The sequence below is a fragment of the Ursus americanus genome, chromosome 1 (genome assembly GCF_024610735.1).
Source record: "Ursus americanus isolate L20-20 chromosome 1, mUrsAme1.1.p, whole genome shotgun sequence".
Classification (NCBI taxonomy): domain Eukaryota; kingdom Metazoa; phylum Chordata; class Mammalia; order Carnivora; family Ursidae; genus Ursus; species Ursus americanus.
Genome location: NC_142127.1, coordinates 22,423,876 through 22,445,000, shown reverse-complemented (window position 1 = coordinate 22,445,000; position 21,125 = coordinate 22,423,876). Strand labels below are relative to the sequence as shown.

The window sequence follows — 21,125 nt, the reverse complement described above, 5'->3', positions numbered from 1 at the left end:
ACAGTAAAATAGCTTCTACTCTTTTCACTTCTTATTTCCATCCCCCACCAAAAATCAAACTAGATTAAATGAAGGCAAAAGGCAAAAGGCAAAAGGCAAAAGGCAAAACAGTTTCCATCATATACATATATGCACATAGGCAGACAGGCAAGCGTGCGTGCACACACACAAACACACACACACACAAACACAAACACACAGAATCTGAACAACAAAGTACCTGTCAAGTTGCAGGGTTTCAACAGAACTGCTGTCAACATTTCTGTCTTGCTGAAGTTTTATTTTATTCCCCTAAAACTTTTATCAGTAAATAATGTGCAGTCACCCAGCAATTTGATTAAGATGGTGCATTCAGAATAAAGTCAGTACCAGTTCTTTATGGTTAGTCATTCTGGGAGCTGATCCATTAAGCTGACTAGGATTTGTGATGCAGTTTACAGTCTAAGTCAGATGTTCACCCCTTCCCTCAACAACTCAACACAACTAGAAATTTTGAGAAGTTTGATGCTTTTTATTTCCTTACGAATATCTTCTGATTTTAGTCTTTTTCTATTTATAGAAATGCATATGTATAAATTCTTACATTTATTTGGTAAAATTATCCTGAAAGATTCTGAATTCTTTATTTTTTAAAATTAATGTCAAAATATAGCTAATTAAGATGAGCTTGTTTTGAGAACTCTGATTTTTATCAAATGTATCATTGTAGGCATATGTTTTATTTATTTCTACCGAAAAGGATATTTGGAATATATCATAGATAATGAAAGTTAGAACCCTTCACCTTCAGAGCCTTATTAATTAAAAGATAATACATTTCCAGTTGACTATCTTAAGCATTTGTTTGTCTAATTGTTTTTTAGATAAAATGTCTGTTCTTGTTCAAAGCTACATTTTAATAGATGTTTTCCTCTTAAGCCGAAAACAGCTGTTCTCCAGACTATTTCCAGTGTAAAACTACTAAACATTGCATTTCCAAGCTGTGGGTTTGTGATGAGGATCCAGACTGTGCAGACGCATCAGATGAGGCCAACTGTGGTGAGTGATTTTTGACCCTGGATCATACCTATTGCGTTTGTGTCATCACCTGACAAGGTCACAGTGAAAGGAATTTGAACACAATTCTGATGAATCTAAGGTCTCACATGAGGAAGTTTTGTCTCTGCATTCACAGAGTCGTAGCAACCTCAGATTAGCTATTTTATATTAAAAAAAAAAAAATCTCAGGTCAGCTATTTTTTATCCATAGAAGGGTAAGGCAGGAGAGTAATGTCACTGAAAATGACTCAAAATTATTTCTAAAAAGATGGATCCTGTCACCTTCTTGTATTAAGAGTGTGCACATGGTAATAGTATTTAATGAATAGAAACAATGAGACATTATCTTTGTATTGTTCCAAACTTTATTTATTTTTTTTGCTTAAATACGTATGATTTTCCATTCATTTAATGACTACTGGTTATTCTTAAACATGGTGAAAGGAAGGGAAAAGATAATAAAAGTGTCTGTTCTGTTTTAATAGATGACAGTGATCACCTAAGTTAGCATTTGTTTCTGAAACATTTATCTTTTCACTTAAAATCAATACTTTTATTTACAGGAATTATTCCTTAATAAACATTGCAGAAAAGTAGAATATATTAGTTTTGTTTAATGCATTTCATTCTATCTTGAAAATGTCAACAGGAAGAAATGAAGAGTAGTTGTCACGTGTAATTCACTTTATCAACATTTATTAAGCACTAATAGGGGAAATTTTGTAGGTGAATACACCAAACTTGGCATTGTTAGGGAAGAAAAATATTTAATCTAGTAATTGATTAAGAAAAGCAAAGTTTGGGGTGCTTGGGTGGCTCAGTCAGGTAAGTGTCCAACTCTTGATTTCGGCTCAGGTCATCATCTTGGGGTTGTGAGATGGAGCGCCATGTCAGGCTCCGCACTGGGCATGGAGCCTGCTTGGAATTCTCTCTCCACTACTCCCTCAGCCCCTCCCCCACCATCTAAAAAAAAAGAAAGAAAGAAAGATAAAGTTTATTCAAACTGAATATAGGACTTCCAGGTTTCATAGACAAAATTGTGTTAAATGCATATGCTATATTCCACATTGCTCTTAGTTAATTCTTCTGAGAAAAAAGGAAATAATGGAAAACCTTTATGTTCTCTAAAATTCCATTTATACTGAACAACATTCATGAGCTATATGTGTAATAATTGACATTCATATGTCTTTAAGTGTCTTCCTAGTACTGTCTTCCATATGGCTATGTCTTCAGAACATGCCAGCAAAACAGCTTATCACAGCATCATGAAACCCCATTCACCATTTTGTAAAATTGGTACTATAATAAATTCACAAAGCCTCAAAGTACAGTCATCACTGATTTGTTTGTAACAATTATTAAGAACTTTTGTAGACTAGTTTATATTACTGGCAAGTTTGCTCTGTTGTCTTTAGTATTTTTTGTTGACCAAAGCAAAAATGGAGTAATGACTTATGTTAGCTATGTGAATATTTTTTCTGGACTATCTATAATTTGTTCTTTACTTTGATGTGATTTAACTGTTGTGGTAGATTATATTATTCAAACTGATCATTATCAATAATTATAGTAACAATAATTCCTAATCCTTATTTGGTATTTGCCATATGGCCCAGAAAATGTGTTAAAGGCTTTATATTCATTATCTCATGTAATCTCTTTACTATCCTTATTTTATTAATGAGGTAAAAGAGTTCCAAGGAGGTTATACAGCTTGCCCAAACTTTCATGGCTAGCAGGTGGTAGAACTGGGACTTGAATCCAGGGTTATTTCACACTAAAGGATCTACTCTGTGAACATAGTGCAAAGCCACCTCATTCTTGGGGAAAAAAAAAAGATTTTATTTATTTATTTGAGAGAAGGAGAGAGACAGCATTCACATGTGCACACTCACATGCACCAATGAGGGGATTTTGGGGGAGGCTAAGAGCAGAGGGGTGGGAGAACGACAAACAGACTCTGTGCCCAGTGCAGAGCCCCATGCGGGGCTAAATCCCAGAACCCCAAGATCATGACCCTAGCTGAAACCATGAGTCAGACACTTAACTGATTGAGCCACCCAAGGTGCCCCTAAAGCCACCTCATTCTTTATGTGTAAAGAGAAAAATATTTAAATGTTTGCTGTTATAAAGTTATATAGAATTCTCCCAGCCACAGTCACTGTTGTTAAGTTCCTGACCAGTATACAAACACATACATACATACATACATACATACATACATACATACATACATACAGTAAGAGGGAGAGAAGAGGCAGGAAGGTTGCATCTGATTTGCCTTAGACCCACTATAAAATTGTATTGTGAGCAGGCACTAATTTAATTTTCAAAAAACTTTGTTTGAGATTTTATTTATGTATTTATTTATTTGTGTTTATTTATTTATTTACTTATCTAGAGTGAGAGAGAGAGAGCACCAGTGGGGAGGGGGAAGGCAGAGGGAGAGGGAGGATCCCAAGCAGACTCTGCATGAAGCCTAATCCATCGGCACTAAACACGGAGCCTTATCCGGGCTCTGTCCTCTGGCCCTCAGATCATGACCTAAGGCAAAATCCAGAGTCAAACACTTAACGGAATGAGTCATTCAGGCGCCCCAATTAAAAACAAAACAAAACAAAACAAAACAAAACAAAACAAAAAAACTTATACATTACTCTTTAGTGTAGCAATTCTCAATATTTATTCTTGATGGGCTAAAAATCTACCCCAGTCCCCTTTCTTCTGTCTTCAATAATGTAGAAGTGCTTTGTGTTTTTACTAAGTCTATTAACACCTTTGTGGGATAGTTCACCTTTTGATACTTCCATTGAGGGGGAAAAAACAAAAAAAACCAAACACTTCTTAAAGATTAACCCTGTCAAACTAAGGCCTTATTATTTGAATCTGAGTTATACGTGTCTTCGTGGGAACAGACCTTGCCTAGTAATCGAGGCAAATTTCACTATTTCTCATGTTGAGTGTCCTCGGGGCCTTGCAAAATGTAGATTTGCAGAAACTGCTATTGAGTGACGCCCTATTCTCTACTACACAACGTCAGTATGCAACTCATTTTCACTGTAGTTGCCATATACTTCTATACTTCTGTACTTTCTTAGTCCACCGCTAAATTTAGGGGCAGATTTGTTGTACTCTTGGAATTCACTTACTCTTACATCTTATTTCTCAGCAGCAATTTATCTACAATTTTAGATCTAACTGGCTTCTGTCAATTCTAAAGATCTAAAATTGTAATTTGTTCTACCTTGACATATCCTAAATGAAACATTTTTTTTTCTTTTTGCTTTAAATTGTATAAATAATACCAGTGTAGGGAACAGGGGTCACTGAAACACTATGGAAAAACCCAACAAAATAGAGCACAATAACTTGCAAACAAACAAAATAACATGTAGTACAGGGGATTAAAATACACTTTAATGTGTAAATATTTTTTAAAATTATTTAATTATTATATCTACCGGAATACCATGTTTATTGAATTCTGTCCAGTGTAATTCTTGAGTTCTTGCAGTTCTTGCAGATTAAACAACTAACATTCAATATGTGTAAAAAATTTATGTTAATCTAGAATTTAAGGAGGCCTCAAAACCACTTTGAATAGATGTAAATTAAATATATTTTAGGACTCTTTCTCCAATAGTTTAGTTTTGGTGAGAGTGGATACAAATTTTAAAATTAAATTACATATTTTCCCATCCTATTACACATTTTTGAGATGGCTAAATTTATGAGTCTGTAAAAACTGCATTTGGCACATTTGGATTTAAATTCATAAATATTTTAAAAACATCTTTTAGCTCTATTTCTGTGCAAGTAAAGATTTAAATCTATGCTATACTCATATAGTTATGGCAAGATAGGTTCAACTTTGTTTTGTGAGTTGTTAATAGTTGTTATAAAATTACTTCTTTTTGCTTGAAGGTGTTTACTCTTTCTTTACTATATGCCCAGAGGAAAATAAGCTTTATAAAATGTAGATCTATACTGTTTATTAAATTATAGGTGTTGACTCTTCTCGGAAGGCTATCCCACTACTTATTACAGTGTTGGACAAAAACCAGATTTGAACTCCTGATCAATATATATGCAATACCTCAATTGTAGTAGCTCCAGGATTTTCACTCCAGATTTCAATTTCAAACTTTCTTCACCTTCTGCCTGCCATTTTTCTATTTTAAGAAGGAAATACAGATTTGGGATATGACAAATCTGTACTAGATTCTTGCTTCTACTTTGTAATCAGAATTGAAACGTTTCTATAATTTGATTCTAATAAGATGATATCAGAATCCATGTCTTTCCATTACGTCCTCTGCCCCCAGTTTATACTTTACATTCTCTGTTCCCTAGATGTCTATGTCACAGTCTTTTCAGTCAGTAGTTCTTCCTGGGCTTTCCTGGTCAGCTCCATACTCACATCACAGCTCTTGAGAATCCACTGTTTGTTCTGCTATATTGCTCTTTCCTGTGGCCATGTTTCCTGCTTTCTTCTCTGGCAACCCTCCACCTTATCTAGAATTCTTGGTTCGGCATCATTTGCTGCCTTTGAGCGGTCTTGGTTTATAACCTGCTGCTTGGATAATTATCTCAAAATAGGGTGCTAGCTACGATCACACCAGCTAGAGCTTGAGACGAGCTTGAGTTTACTACAGTAGCTTTCTACTTTCTGCAGCCTGGTTTTCCAACATGATACTGAACACGTTCAAACTAAAAGAAGTGATCAAGGTGTGCTTTTATTTTCCCCTAAATCTCTGATGAAGAAATTTGAATTGGTCTACCTAATCTATAAGAATATAAGAAACAGATGTTTTAGAGTTAAAGCACGTGCATATATAATTATAAAATTCTCCCATCATACCGACTTGTACAGGAAGTTATACAGTAAGCAATGTACCATTTTAAATAGATTTTAACATTTGGCCTAAGGTATCTCTTTTAAAACATTCAGACCCCTACAATAACATATAAAGCCCACCTCTATCCTTTCCCCTCCCCTTCTTCTGAAGTGGTTGTGTATCATTCACATGTTTTTTTTTTACTTGTACTGTATTTGTATATATTAATTAATATATGCATAATAGTTAATAGTGTCTTAAAAGTTTACATAAATATTATTGTCTTTTTAATATTAAATTGAAGCTTGACATTTTCTAGTATTCTAGTGTATTAATGTGAATAACACATTTTCATACTGAAGGTTATTTTTACATGTTACAATTATTACATATTCATTGGCAAATAAAGCACAAAACATTTCATCCAATCTGAGCTATAGACACCATGAAGTCTCAGTTCCCTGCTCAGGTGCTGTAATTGTCAACTTGCATGAAAGTTTATTTAAAGCTGTTGTGACAATATTCAGAGGCAGGAATCAGTTAACCATACAGTCAATATGAGACTAAATTATACATAGGATGGAGGGCCTGGAATGAGCCTGAACAGAGAAGCTCTGCAATTGATGGCTGTAACGACAGTAGAATAATTCATGATATTTGAAGTTAGTTATTTTCAAAATATTTATTTACTTGCACGTAGAATAGCATTTAGCAAATGTTAGTTCCCTGATTTCAAGACAATCCACGGGGGAAAGTTCTGTGCTCCTCATATACGCAGGAAAGGATGATGTACTGAATTCTGTATCTTGGAAAACATTTCACTTACGTGCATTAGTTAAGGTATCTGTTCAGTGTTTTTAATCAATGTTTCCTGAATTTAAATATAGGATGCAAATTTGTGTATTGTATTTTTATTGGCAAACAAATTATGTGAACATCCTAAAGCACCTCTTGCCGGCTGTGTGGCTGTCGCTTTGGTGTGGGGGTAGGAGAAGCGGTTTGTTGTTGAGCCAGGTTTTAAATTTTCTAACACGTGGCATCATGGTATCTCAGATACTTAGAATGGTGGGATTATATACCTTTATGTTAGTGGAAAGGCCCTCCTTCCTCTGGGACTGATTGATCTCTGCTGGCCCATTGGTCTGATCTGCACTTCTTACCGCACCCTGTGCTGTGGAGCGCTGGTGGTGCTGCTGAAGTGTGGGCTTGGCTGTGTCCCTCCATGTCTCCATTTCTGGTGAGCCGTAAACTGATCTTAAGTTTCTGCCGTTGCATGAAAGCTCTTGAGCTAAGACACACAGAGACACATGATCCTGAAAATCTACAGATCTTGTGAGGAGCCAGAAATACTGTCTCCTGCCGATCTTTCTAGCTAATACTCACCTCTAATGTCATAGAGTCATCCCTGAGTTTTATTGACTGTGTTATGTACCTGATACTAGATGTTTCTCCTGGAAGCTCGGCATCTTTTTGAGATATGTTTGGGTCATGGTAACAATTATCTTCTCCATAGTCTTGGCCTGTCCCGTATCAATCCGGATACCGCTCCTATGTCTTGAGGATGTATACAGCTGCACTCTCCACTCAACTTATGTTTTTCTTCTCACAATCTCTCAGGATCCAGAAGTGGGCATTTTACTTTCTCTACCTACTTAAAAGAAACTTTTTCTACATCCTGTCTTATGATGGTTGAGGGGGCGCTTGCCTACTCCACTCCTTACCCTGGCAAAACAGCTGTGAGACAATACAATTCATGAGGGAGAGAAATGAAAACCACATTGCTTTACTGTTTGAGAAGGTGTTTTAATCTTACACTAATTTGACCCCAGATGATTTGTAAAATCACACTTAACAACAATCTCCTAGAATCACTGTCTCTCAGAATATATTTTAGACATATTGCCTGGCATGTAAGTGTTACTGGAGTCTCTGTAGTTTATACTCAATCTAATGCTAATACATTTTATTTTATTTTATAATTGTGTAGCTCTGTAGTGCTACTTTAAAAACACATGTGGGCAAATGTCATCACCTTTCTTTTTAAATAGAAGCTTTTAAGAAATGATTCAAATTCTGGTACATTTCTGAACTTTTAAAGTAGTTGCCGTGAAAATAAATGTATTTTTTGAAAAAGTGTGGTAATCTGGAGAGCTTATTTTCTGAGCAAAGAAGCTTCTGTGAATTCAGTAGGATGTATTTTTATACTAGTATTATATTACTACATTTTATGGTAAATTTTTTGATGTATCATATGTTTTGCTCTCATTCTTTTGTTTTGCAAAATTTGGTCTTTTCTCTGTTTTCTGTCAATGATATTTCTGCTTGAGTATCTCACTCTCTCTTTATATATGTGTGTGTGTGTGTGTGTGTGTGTGTGTGTGTGTGTGTGTGTATGAGAAAGATAAAGAATGGGAAAAATAGCCTCTTTTGCACAAAATATTTTGGTTCTTACAGAGCCCTCGAAGGAGAGCCTATCTGTATGAACAGGACCAGGAAACGAAGAAATGAAAAACCTGCATGTGCATCCTTTAATAGTCTAAGTGGAACACATTTAGTCTTTTTATAACTTGTGTTCAGTAACTTCCATGCATTGACGGTCTACCAAAGGGGTGTGCAATTATTTGTTGATGTTATTCTGTTTTTTCTTTCTTAATAATAAGAAGAAATTGTGAGATTTAACTTTTGTTCCACAAAACTAAAAAGGAGCCCACACAATGAGTCAGGAGGCATGCCAAATATTCTAGATTGATCTGTAGTAAAAGCCATGAAAGCAAATAGCTTTTTGCCCAGTAAGGTTTATAACTGAGTTTGTAAAGGAAAAAAACTACATATTTGTTTTAATAAGAATTGTGTTGGTGCAGTTGGTTTTTTTTTTTTTTTTTTGAGGCATTTGAGTCAATAATTTAACATGCTGTGATACTTTGGTTTGAGAAACTTTTGACTGGTAACCGGTTAACGAACTAATCACCTTACTTAAATAACCAGCCTATGAAAATATGATGTGTGTATTCAAAGCAGTTAGGTTGTCACTTAGGTTTCTGTTCTGTATTCATAAATTGCAGTAACAAACCCTAAAGCATCATTTTTTATCTTTCTTATTGGATGTCTAGTTAGTAGAATTTATAGAATATTTTGAAGATTTTAAAAGAATATATATTACATATACCTGGTGCTATATATTATATATTAGAAGAGTTATAATGCTTAATATCTTAGTTTCTTGATACTTAATTTCTGAGAATCGATTCAAAATATATAGATTTAAAAAAATATATATAGATAGATTTTTAAATTACTATTTTAAAAAACAATGTCATTTCATTTAGGAACATAATAGATAGTAAAAATAAAACGACCAGGGGTGCCTGGGTAGCTGAGTTGGTTAAACTTCTGACTCTTGATTTCTGCTCAGGTCATGATCTCAGGGTCATCATCTCAGGGTCTTGAGATGGAGCCCCACATCAGGCTCTGCACTAGGCGAGGAGTCTGCTTCTCTCCTTCGCCCTCTGCCCCTCCCCCACTCATGTGTAAGCGCTCTTTCTTTCTAAAATAAATAAATAAATCTTCAAAAAATATATTTAAAAAATAAAATGACCAACCATAAAAGAAGAGAAAACTTAGATTTGTGCTTCTATGTGAAAATCAGCTTGAGGATCCAAGTGGTATCAGATTTTGCTTGCAAAACAGCTATCCATTTTTATCCATTAACATTTTAAGACATAATATATTAATGAGAGTAAAAAACCTATTGTAGAGTTAGAAAATACCACTTACTGGCTTTGTAATCTTTGTGGACAGATGTATAGATGATGATTCTGATAGTCATACTTATACTCTGAGCAGTCTTACATTCAATGCCTAGGCTTCAAGTCTCTGGGCTGGAGTTTTCATGTGGTTAGCTCACTATTTGTATATGATTCCTTGTTCAGTGTTCATGTGGAAAATAATCGAAGTGGAGAGAGAGGTGATGTAGGATTTAATTTAAGATAATGAACTCTGTTACCTCTACTTATTTTTTAAGATTTATTTATTGATTGATTTTAAAAGATTTATTTATTTATTTGAGAGAAAGAGAGAGAGAGAGAGGGAGCAAGTGCACAGAGGGAGAGGGAGAAGCATACTCCCTACTGAGCAGGGAGCCCTATGGGGCTCTATCCCAGGACCTGGAGATCATGACCTGAGCTGAAGGCAGATGTTTAATAGACTGAGCCACCCAGGTGGCCTCTGGCAGAAATTTCTTGTATGACTTAGCATATACAGCTTGATATCCCCTTTTCTGAATATGTTATCAGATTACATTTTAAAAAATCAAACATGGAGTCTGTTTATATTTTAGTCTTCTTTATAATTACCTTCTGAATCCTAAAAACAAAACATACTCAGAAAATTAAATGTATTACTTAATGCCAATTAATCATCATTTTACTATAAAAGGATCATACAGCTATTTTAATTAACTATATCTGTTTAACAAGAAGTTAGATGCTTCCTATGGATATTTCTATCTGTTTCTAGAAATTCTCCGTAGATGTTAGGATGTTATATTACTTTATAAATACCTACCCTAGAAGTTCTGTGGATGAACCTAGAGTTTAAATTAGCATATACCCAGTCCCATGATGATTACTGCTTCAAGAAGAGAATCCTTTGGAACAACTGCTCAGATCTTTAGTTTGGTCCTTGTAATGGTTAAAACCACAATATTCTTAATACAAACATGCATTGAGCAGTAAAAATCCCAGTGGCTAACTATTAGGGAGTCACAGAGGTACAGGAAACTACCTTCAGGAATCATAAAACATTTTATGAACTCAGAAGTCTGACAGTTTACTCAGTTCCTTTTCAATAAAGGACATTTCATTGAGTCAGAGAGAAAAAAAAAATTGGAAATCATTCACCTAAAATATAAGCAAGTATATACATATTTTTCTTTCAGAATCCATCATGTCCATTTTGTAGTGTTTTAATAAAAGTAATTGCAGCTTAGATTTTACAATGTTTTATTTTATTTTATTATTTTAATTCCAGTATAGTTAACATACAGTGCTATATTAGTTTCAGGTGTACAACATAGTGATTCAATAATTCCATACATCACCCAGTGCTCATCATGACAAGTGCCCCCTTCATCCCCAACACCTTTTTCACCCATCCCCCCACCCATCTCCCCTCTGGTAACCATCAGTTTGTTCTTAATAGGCAGGAGTCTGTTTCTTGTCTTGTCTCTCTCTCTCTCTCTCATTCTGTCTCTCTCTCGCGCGTGTGTTTGTTTTGTTTCTTAAATTCCACATGTGAGTGAAATCCTACGGTATTTGTCTTTCTCTGACTGACTTGTTTCACTTAGCATTATACTCTCCACCTCCACCCATGTCATTGCAAATGGCAAGATTTCATTCTTTTTTATGGCTGCATTCTGTTACACACACACACACACACACACATTCACACACCACATCTTAAAATTAGTATTGGATATATGTAAAAGTTTGGTATCACCAAGAGATATTACCTATCGGTATGGGTATTACCAATAGGAAATTTGAAAATTATGCATGAGTTTGAACTTCAAGGGGCTCTCATATCAACACCTGTTATTCTTTGCAAAGGAAAGCTAAAATCCCTCGGTAAAATCAGTTTATCCTACAACATACTTTGGGCACAATTTGTTTTATTTGTTTTGTTTTAAATATTTTACTTATATAATTAAGCTTGGTTTTTGTATCTTTATAATGTTTATTTATTTTAAAAATTAATAAAAACCTATTAAATATGTTAAGTAAGCCACTATATTAGAGACTCTGTTAATTCAAAGAAGTCCAATGGGGATAATTAATAGTTTTGAAAGCATATTATGTGTTAGGCATTATACTAAGCTTTATGTGAAATATCATTTAATCCTGACAGCAATCCTATGCAAAATATACTATTATTATTCTTATTTTACAGGTAAGGGTAAAAGGCTCAGAACATGTAAGTAAATTTCTCACCCAGCTCAACCAGGTAGAAAGTGGTTAAGCAGATATTTGAACCCACAGGATTTGGCTCCAGACCCATACCCTTAACAATTACTCAACTGAGTAAACTGCCTTAAATTTACAATAAGGCAAGGAATTAGGACACAGATACAAATAATCTCAAACAAATTATAATGGTTAAATGTCATCAGAAAGAATACATACACAGGTTTTCAAGGGAACTTATTGTCACTAACAATAAGTGAGTAAGATAGAAGGGGCAATAAAGGGATGTCTTATCTATAGTCAATTTGACAGCAATAATAAACCAACCAAAAGTTGGTCTGCTTTTTATTATAACCTTTTTTAATGGCTATCCTAATGATGTCAGCGATAAATACCCCCTCCCTGGAAGGACAAACTGTTGATTATGACTCCAAATGGAAATCTACTGGCTTGCCATAAAGGTGATAGTAAAAATAAGTACAATGAGAACAATATCATTAAGTTCTAGTTTGACTCAATTCTAGTTTGATGCTGGCCTATCAAAATCCAGCTCTCTCTTTGTGAAAAAGAGAGGTTAGTGAGTGTCATAGAAGCCCTGTCTTTTCATGAACAACTTTTCATAATGAGACAACTAGGAAGAATGAAACTTGAACAGAGCATAACTTTCTCACCAGCCAGTATGAAATCATACTAACACCATGTTTACATATTGTTTGAACTATCTGTTGCTTACCATCTATGTCATGCAAGCCACACATCTGAAAACATTGTCCTCCTTTTGATTAACTGAAGGAATAAACATGAGTATAATTTTATTTTTTGATCATGCCTTTGCTCCTTTCTGCAGCTTTTCCAATAACTATATATAAATTGTACTACATATATAGTTTAATATATATAATGTATATACTATATATAATATACACTACATATAATTATATATAAACTATGTATAGTTTATTAATATATTTCTTAAATTGGTTAAAATACAAGAAGCTATTGAGAAGAAAATAATTATTCATGCTAATATTACTTAGTCTGCTTTCAGATATTTTTACTATGCAGAAGTGAAGGTCATTAACACTGCTTTGTTCCATTTTTTTTTGAAAACTTTAATAATAAGAAAGCATTCTCTTCTTTTTTTTTTTCTAATTTTATGAAAGTTTGTAATTGACCATGGGGCATAAATTGTTCAAATTCTTTTTTGGAAGATACGGTTAAGTCTTGGCACTAAATGCTGTGTTTCTTGGCACCAAAACAGTTGCAAGAAATGAACATGTTAAAATCTCTAGCTTGCAATAGTTAAACCAAAAATAATTACATGTGAGTCTATTAATTAAAGGTATGGTTGTCATCCAAGACTTAGCCTTATGGAGTATGGGGTTGACAATGCCAGCCTTAAATTCCAGAGCTTTTTTCATGTTATTTGGTTTTCACAGGTGGAATTTACTACATCTTCATAGTGCAAAATTATCCATCCATTTGGTTCCATTTCTTGGCTCAATGCTGTGACTTAGTAATTTTCAGCATCTTATTGACAGATGGAAAGTATTCACTAAATATGTTGCTGAATTAACACGGAATGTACTTCTAAACCACAATAAAGAATGGAGCTGAAAATGTCAAGTCCACTCAGTTCCATCTAAAGCCCATGTATTGTTATAATGGAATCTTTGGATGGAAATGGTTCATTAGAGTTCACCATCCTTAATCTAAATAAACAAACAAAATACTTCTTTATGTCTAGACAAAATTCTTATACTGTAAATTAGCTTTTCTTTTCCCTTTTATCCTTTCCAATAGAAATTTTGAATAACCTAACACTATCCTTTGTGCAAAATTCCTTTGTTTAAGTACTCTCAAATTAAATTCTTTCACATCCTTCTTCAGGCCAAATAATTGCATTTTCTTTTATCTCTCTACATGGGTTCTATTTTCCATTCTATTAATCAGCTGTTTATTTCTCCCCTGAAACCTTCCCACATTCTATGCTTTGGTTATGATCTATGAAACAGAATATGGCATTTTTAAGTGCTGTGTATCTCCTGTTCCCCATTGTATATGCCTGCTTTTGTATTCTAATACCGTGTTTGATTAAAAGCAAATAAAACCACAGTATTCACACTGTTGATCTGTGGCCAATTTATATGAACCCCTAATCTTAGAGACTTCACATACATTCTACCAGATTTTCAGTGTCATATATTTATGAACTGCTTCCATCTTGTTGCTTTTTGAAAAGATATAATGAAGTCTACCGTCTCTCTTGCCAAATTATAAGTTCCAAGAGGGCTGGATCTACATTATCGTCTAACTTCCTAATATATACCCAGTACATAGTACAGAATCTGGCACAAATAAATATTTGAAGAATGAGTGAAGAAAGGAAATAAAAAAAAAAAAAAAACCCAGACTTTATTTGGGCTCAGCCAAATATATGTCTCTTCTAAATCTGGACATTGGGACTCTAGTTTCCTTTAAGTTTATATGTATTTTATTGCATTTTTGTGTAAGTACTGCTTTGTCTCCTGATACATTCAATAATTTGGGCTTGATTTATATGACAAATTGACTTAAATCCTAAGGAGGTTTTAATGTATAAAACCACTGCCAGGTACTGTCAAACTTGGGCAATGAGATGTGCCTCCCCATTTCTAGGAAGAAAGGTGGGCAATGGCAGTACATTTGACAGCTCCATGAAAAGAGCCCATAGACTCTGGACAACAAGGAGCAGAGCTCCATTCTCGATTTCAACATTTATTAAGTGGTTAGGTTTCTTCAGGTCTCCTATTATTTCCTCATTTATAAATGGATATAATAATTTGCCCTTAGAAAACTGATGAGAGTGTTTAAAGGAGTAAAGATATATAAGCACCTAGTAGGTATATAGGTACGTAGTAGGTATGGAAGTACCTAGTAGGTCTATAAGTACCGGTACGCCCTCAAAAATATTTTGTGCCCCCTTTTTTCAGCACTTTTTTCTACGTCTGTAACATTGACATGGGTTAAAACATTCAAATTATTTACTGTAATGGAGACAGAAGGGAAAAATGCAAGATTTAAATAAATACTGTAAAGTTTTATGACAGAATGAAATGGTTCTATGAATTCTTCCATTTCTTGTCAGAAGAGAGGAAAAATAAGACATCATTAGAGTTAACAAAGAGTTTGTGATATAACAGATTAATGGGAAATACACCAACAAATGTTAAAGAGAGTGTGACTAGTATGAATCTTCTGATCTGTGTTATATCATTTCCAGAGAATGTTAGAATCACAATTCTGTATATGCACTATACTCCTCTGTGAGTCCTGTTCGTTTGTCTAATAGCTTTATTAAAGTATAATTGGCAAACAATAAGCTGTATATATTTAAAATGTACAATCTGATAAGTTTTAACAGGTGTGTGTGTCATGAAACTATCATCACACTTAAGGTGATGAGCACACTTACACTCTTGGAAATTTGATTTCCTTTGCAATGTCTCTCCCTCTCAGCTCTTCCTGTACCCTCACCTCCACAGACAACCATTTACCTGCTTTCAGTCACTATAGATTGGTGTGCATTTAGAATAACCTAGAGTCATACAGTATACGTACATTTTTGTCTGGCTTTTTTCACTCAGCTTAATTACTTTGAGATCACCATGTTAATGGTGGTATCAAACGTTTATACCTTTGTATTACTTGGAAGCATTCTACTGTATGGATATACCACAATATTTTGTATTCATTTACCCATTTATGATCACTTGGGTTGACTCAAGTGTTAGACTATTACAAATCAGGCTCTATGAACATTCACGTAATTAGTCTTTATATGAACACACACTTCTTCTTCACTAGGAAATGAAGGCTAGATCATATAAGTGTGTGTTTAACTTTTTAAGTATCGAACTCTTTTCCAAAGTGGTTTCACTATTTCGTACCCTCCTAGCAGTGTTGGAGAATTCCAGTTCCTCCACATTCTTACCAATACTTGATAATTTAAAATTGTAGACATTCTAATAGATGCATAGCAGTGTTTCATTCTGGTTTTAATTTGTATTTCATTTATGACTAATGATATTGAATGTCATTTCATATGCTTATTTGCTATATATCTTCCTTAGTGAAGCATCTACTTAAATCATATCCCCATTTTTTATTGGATAGTTTATTTTATATTATTGAATTTTGCACGTTCTTATACATTGTGGATCCAAGTTATTTTTCAGATATATATTTTGCAAATATTTTCATTTTCTTCTTCCCCTTACTTTTGGTTCAATTTGCTCTCCTTATTCTAGTTCATTGGAAGTTGACTTCACTGATTTGAAATCTGTCTCCTTTTCTAATATAAATGCTTTATACAGATACTTTCATTGTCCAGGATTTGGTCTATTTTGATAAAGATTCCATAGCCTTTGACAAGAAAGTATATTTTTCTGTTGTTGGATGAAGTGCTCTGTATATTGCCTTAGATCAAGTTGGTTGATAGTGCTGTTTAAGTCTCCTCTATCCTTACTGATTTTTTATGTATTTATTCTATCAGTTATTTTGAGATGAGTATAAAAACTCTATTATTGTGCATCTGTCTAATTCTCTTTGCAATTTTAACAGTTTTGCTTCATGTATTTTGAAGTTTTGTCATTGGTGATTTAGAACTGTTAGGTTTCTCTTAATAAACTGATCTATATGTCATCAGGAAATAACCTGTTTCATCCCTAGTAATATTCTTTGTGGTGAAATCTACTTTGATATTATTACAGCCTCTCTAGATTTCTCTGGTTTTATTAGCATGCTTTATCTCTCTCCATCCTTTTACTTCTAATCTACTTATGACTTTATAAAGTTTATTTCTTACAGTTTGCATAGAGTCAGGAATACATACAGATGGAATTTTTCCAAGCTGATAATTTTGGTCTTTGTAATTGGAGTTTTAAGGCTGTTTACATTTATATTATGAATATGTCTAAGTTTGAGTCTTTTTCGTTTTTTGCTATTAACTAAATTCCACACTTTATTCAGATTGCACTAGTTTTTCCACTACTGTTCTTTTTTCCTGTTCTAGGATCCCACAATATATTTGATCATCATGTCTCCTTAGCCTCCTTGATCCGTGACACTTTCTCAATCTTCCCTTGTTTTCAATGACTTTGACATTTTGAAGATTACTAATGAGGTATTTTGTAGAATGTCCCTCAATTTGGATATTCACGAATTTTCAAGGATGCCTATTTTATTGTACCCAGCTTATCAAGGTATTTGTGCTAAGATGTACTATCCAGACAGCTAGGTGCTAGAAGAGGAAGTCTCTTTGATTCTAATCTTAGATTCTACAAGCTGCCCCATATACTGCAAATCCATTCCTTTTCCCCTTAAGTTTGCAGGGTTGGTGTTCCTTAATTCAATGAGCCCCATGACTAATTCACAACCCATGATCTATCTCCCTGTCACTCTTCCAAACTCCCATGATCTTTTCTGGCAATATCAAATATATTAAATTCTTAACATATTGAGATTCTTACAAAACTCCTTACAAAACTTCCCTGTTTGCATCATTCCCTGCTCTTACTCAAATGCCGGTGCTGAGACCAGAGGTAATTTTATTTCTTCCTGAGGATTGCTTTCTTTTCCTTCCAGTTTTATTGAGATATAAGAGACATATAACATTGTATAAGCCTAAGGTTTACAACATGATGACTTGATGCATGTAGACATTGTAAAATGACCACCAGGGTAAGTTTAATTGTCCACCATCTCACATAGTTAACAAATTCTTTTCTTTCTTATTTCTTATGATCTTATTATTTGTTTTCTACTGGCACTATTTGTGCTTTCTTTTTTACTGTTTTTCTTCTGTTTTTTGTTCACTTTTTCCCTATTTCTGCTAACCTTTTTTATTTTGTTAGGTGCCAAATTTTACTGTTATCTCTATAAATATTTTTGAGGTTTGTTTTGCAATGCTATTAAATTACTTGAAACAATTTTATTCATTGAAATTTAGCTTTTAAGATTTGTTAGACGGGACCAGAGCAGTGTTTTTGTCTTTGTCTTTGTCTTTGTCTTTGTTTTTGTTTTTGTTTTTGTTTTTGTTTTTGTTTTTGTTTTCCTCAGGACTAACTATTCACTACCAGGGCAATGTAATCCTGAATACTCTATCCAGTGTTCTGTGCATTATAAAATCGTCCAGTCTGACTAGTGGGAACAGGAACTATTCCAGGTCCTATTTGCGTTTCAGATACTGTTCCCTATAATCTTTTCAGATAGCTTTTTTGGTAGTATCTGGCAGTTTCCTTATATATGTACACTGATTGAATTTCTACTGTATATGCAGGAAAGATCCTCTGCAGTTCTGAGGGGTTCACATTCTATGCAGCATTCTCTTCTCCATTAGTGCCCTGAGAACTGCAGTGGTCTCCTCGAACTCTCAGTTCATTCTTGTTAACTCAAGGAGTCCTCCGGACTTTGCCTAACTTTCCCCTATCCATGTTGCAGCCTGGAAATTCTCTCAAGACATTAAAGACAGCAATGTTAGGGCTCACCTCGCCTCATTTGTTTCTTGTCTCTCAGAGATCACTGTTCTTTGTTGCCTCATGTCTCATATATGGATAAAACATGTTTTATCTTTGGGAGGTTCTTTTTTTTTTTTTTTTTGGTTGTTTCAAGGGGAAGAGTAAATCTAGCACCTGTTATTCAAATCAAACCATCTATTTGTTTCTGTATGAAGCCCTACCTCTTTGATAAACATTCAATGCTTTGCTTTATTTGCCCTCCCCTGACTTCTCTACACTAATGTCTCATTGAGTCTTAATCTACCATTTTAATCAGATTTTACTTCCCCAGGGCTTCACCACCTTGTTAAGACTTAGTTCAAGTACTACCACATACATAGAGAAGTTGGCATCAGTAATAATTTTGGAGTAACAGAGACATTGAATATAGTCCTAAACAGGGACAGAATTCTTAACACACTGTGACTTTATTCCAATAAAACTTTAATAGTATCTTGCCTTTTTGGTCTACAAGAAAGAGTACACATTTTGTTCATCAGGTGTAGGGACTTAGAGAACACATGTTGTAAGCTCTTGTTTTGCAGTCCTCCTTGGCTGGGGAGTTTTCAAAAAGACTTTTGGAACTATTTAGAAGGGAAAGTATAGATGAGGAGCTGACTATAGCCCTCACTTTAGATTCCCTGGGGTGATAACTTTTCTAAGCATGTGGCAACCATGACCCTATACTATACTCAGGCTAAGTTATAAAGGTTGTAGGTGAAGCTACATCACCAGTGACTTGAGTACTTTCTCCTTTCACATTATTTTTGAGGATGGTCATCCCATACCCTTTTGCCCCGTATTTAGTGCCCAGAACTGTCTCAGAATAGCAGTGATGTGAAATAACGTTGAGTTGCTAAGCATGTCTATATTTTATAATCATTTGGCCCGCATGCAAGGTCAGGTTGGAAAGAGTTATTTCAAAATCTAGAGATTTATCTACATGAAGAAGATACTAGAGTGTTGATTCTCTACACAAAAAGAGACAAATTTCAGCCCTGGTGCAAATGTGTCACATAGGAGTCCATAGGCTATTCAAGGCCGATGAATCAGTGTCTATGGTGAAGGGCCACCAGCCAAACCTGAATTGGCAACTACTGTAAGTGCACTAAGGCCTGCTGCAGTAATTTATTGTCTCAGCACAGCTGCTGCTGCAGTCCCTTAAAGACTCAGGGAGAGTGTGGTGAAAGTCAAGAGAGTTACAAAATGGTGGGGCCAGAATCTGGGGGAATCTGGGCATAGGTAGGTTTCTGTTCAGTACCCAGGCCAGACTTAAGGAAAAAAGTTAGAGAACCTGTGGTAAGTGAGGTATGGAAGTCTCCCCCTTCTCTTCGTTTTTGAGAGTCCATCCCATTTCCACACAGGCATTTGCCTTACCCAGGGCACATTTTAATGCCACTGCTATATGCAGTTGACTTTTTGAAAATGTTGGTTATTTAAACTGACAAGATATGAACAATAAGGATAAAAATATTCTTTTTTTAATTTTAATTTTATAATGTAAGGCCCTCGGCCAGGAATTTAGTTGTAGAAATAAAAGAGGAAGCTGAAACTAAATCAGTATGATTTAACTGTCTTTAGGGATAAAAGCAAAATATTCCAAATCTTGAGTACAGAAGTAATGTGGGTTTCTACAGTTAATAACGAAAGAAAGATGGACATTGGAGAGTACTTTGGGAAAGACACGAGCTATCTTTTTAAGGGATTAAAAAACTCACTTGACTCAAATCCCATTAGAAATGGGATTCTCTTTTTATCAATAAACAGAGGACAGCATTGCAAACTTTCTGCAAAAGATCAACTTAATTATGTGCCAAGATCACCTGCTGAGGTGGAGATGATATTTTCCTTAACGTGGAACAAATAGTTCTGCAAATGACACCATAGCTAGTGTGGTCCCTGGTATGTGAATATCTGCCAAGTGAATACAAATAATTTTAAGAAATGGCATTTTCCTTTAAAAATATTTCTTAATGGTATATGCGAGTTTATTTTAAAATGGCAAGTGCCTTCTTATTTAAGTGCTTTTAGTTTAGAGTAAAAATTAGTACCTTTGCCTCCCTCTAGTCACATGTCAGCTAGGGAGAGGTAAACTTGTTGAACTAATGCGTTCCCAGGTAAGTGTTGCATTTTAGCAGGCGACAACAGAGGTTCACAGTGACAGATATCCCATTGAAAACCTCAGTTCAGATCTGTCCATTGAGGGATTTTCTCTAAAGCAAACATTCTTAAACATTGACCAGAGAAAGGAAAAACAATGTTAATACCTCTTGAGTATATAAGAAATTTAAGACTGAAGATAAAGGATTAGGATGGCTTTACTTTCTCCTTAAGCCTCCAAATATAACCTTGGGGATGTCAACCCAATATTTTAGGTCCAATATGATAGAATGTGTGTTTGTGTTTGTGTGTAAAAATGCATTACATTTATCTTTCTTTAAAGCTAAAATTATGAAACCAATATACCATTATCATACTTTCTGCCAGCGTAACCTATCTTTATCTTTTACTTTTTAATTTTTTTGCTTTTTTTAAAAAATTCTGATTAGCTAACATATAGTGTAATATTAGTTTCAGGAGTAGAATTTAGTGATTCATCACTTACATAAAATACCCAGTGCTCAACACAGCCAGTGCAATCGGGCTTCTTTAAAACCCATTCTTATTACAGTATTTCCCAGTATATAGTATATATTAAAAAACTCATGCTTCCTAAAATTCTATTAAATGTTTGTAGTCTGTTAAAATGT

The 21,125-nt window shown here is 34.5% G+C and overlaps 1 protein-coding gene across 1 annotated transcript in view; it reads left to right on the top strand.

The window, feature by feature from the left end:
• The window catches only part of LRP1B (LDL receptor related protein 1B), a 576,984-nt gene that overhangs the window by 389,405 nt on the left and 166,454 nt on the right, over window positions 1–21,125 (top strand). The window contains 1 exon segment of the mRNA XM_087859483.1: window positions 919–1,038. Within this exon segment, the coding sequence (XP_087715609.1) occupies window positions 919–1,038 (120 nt within the window).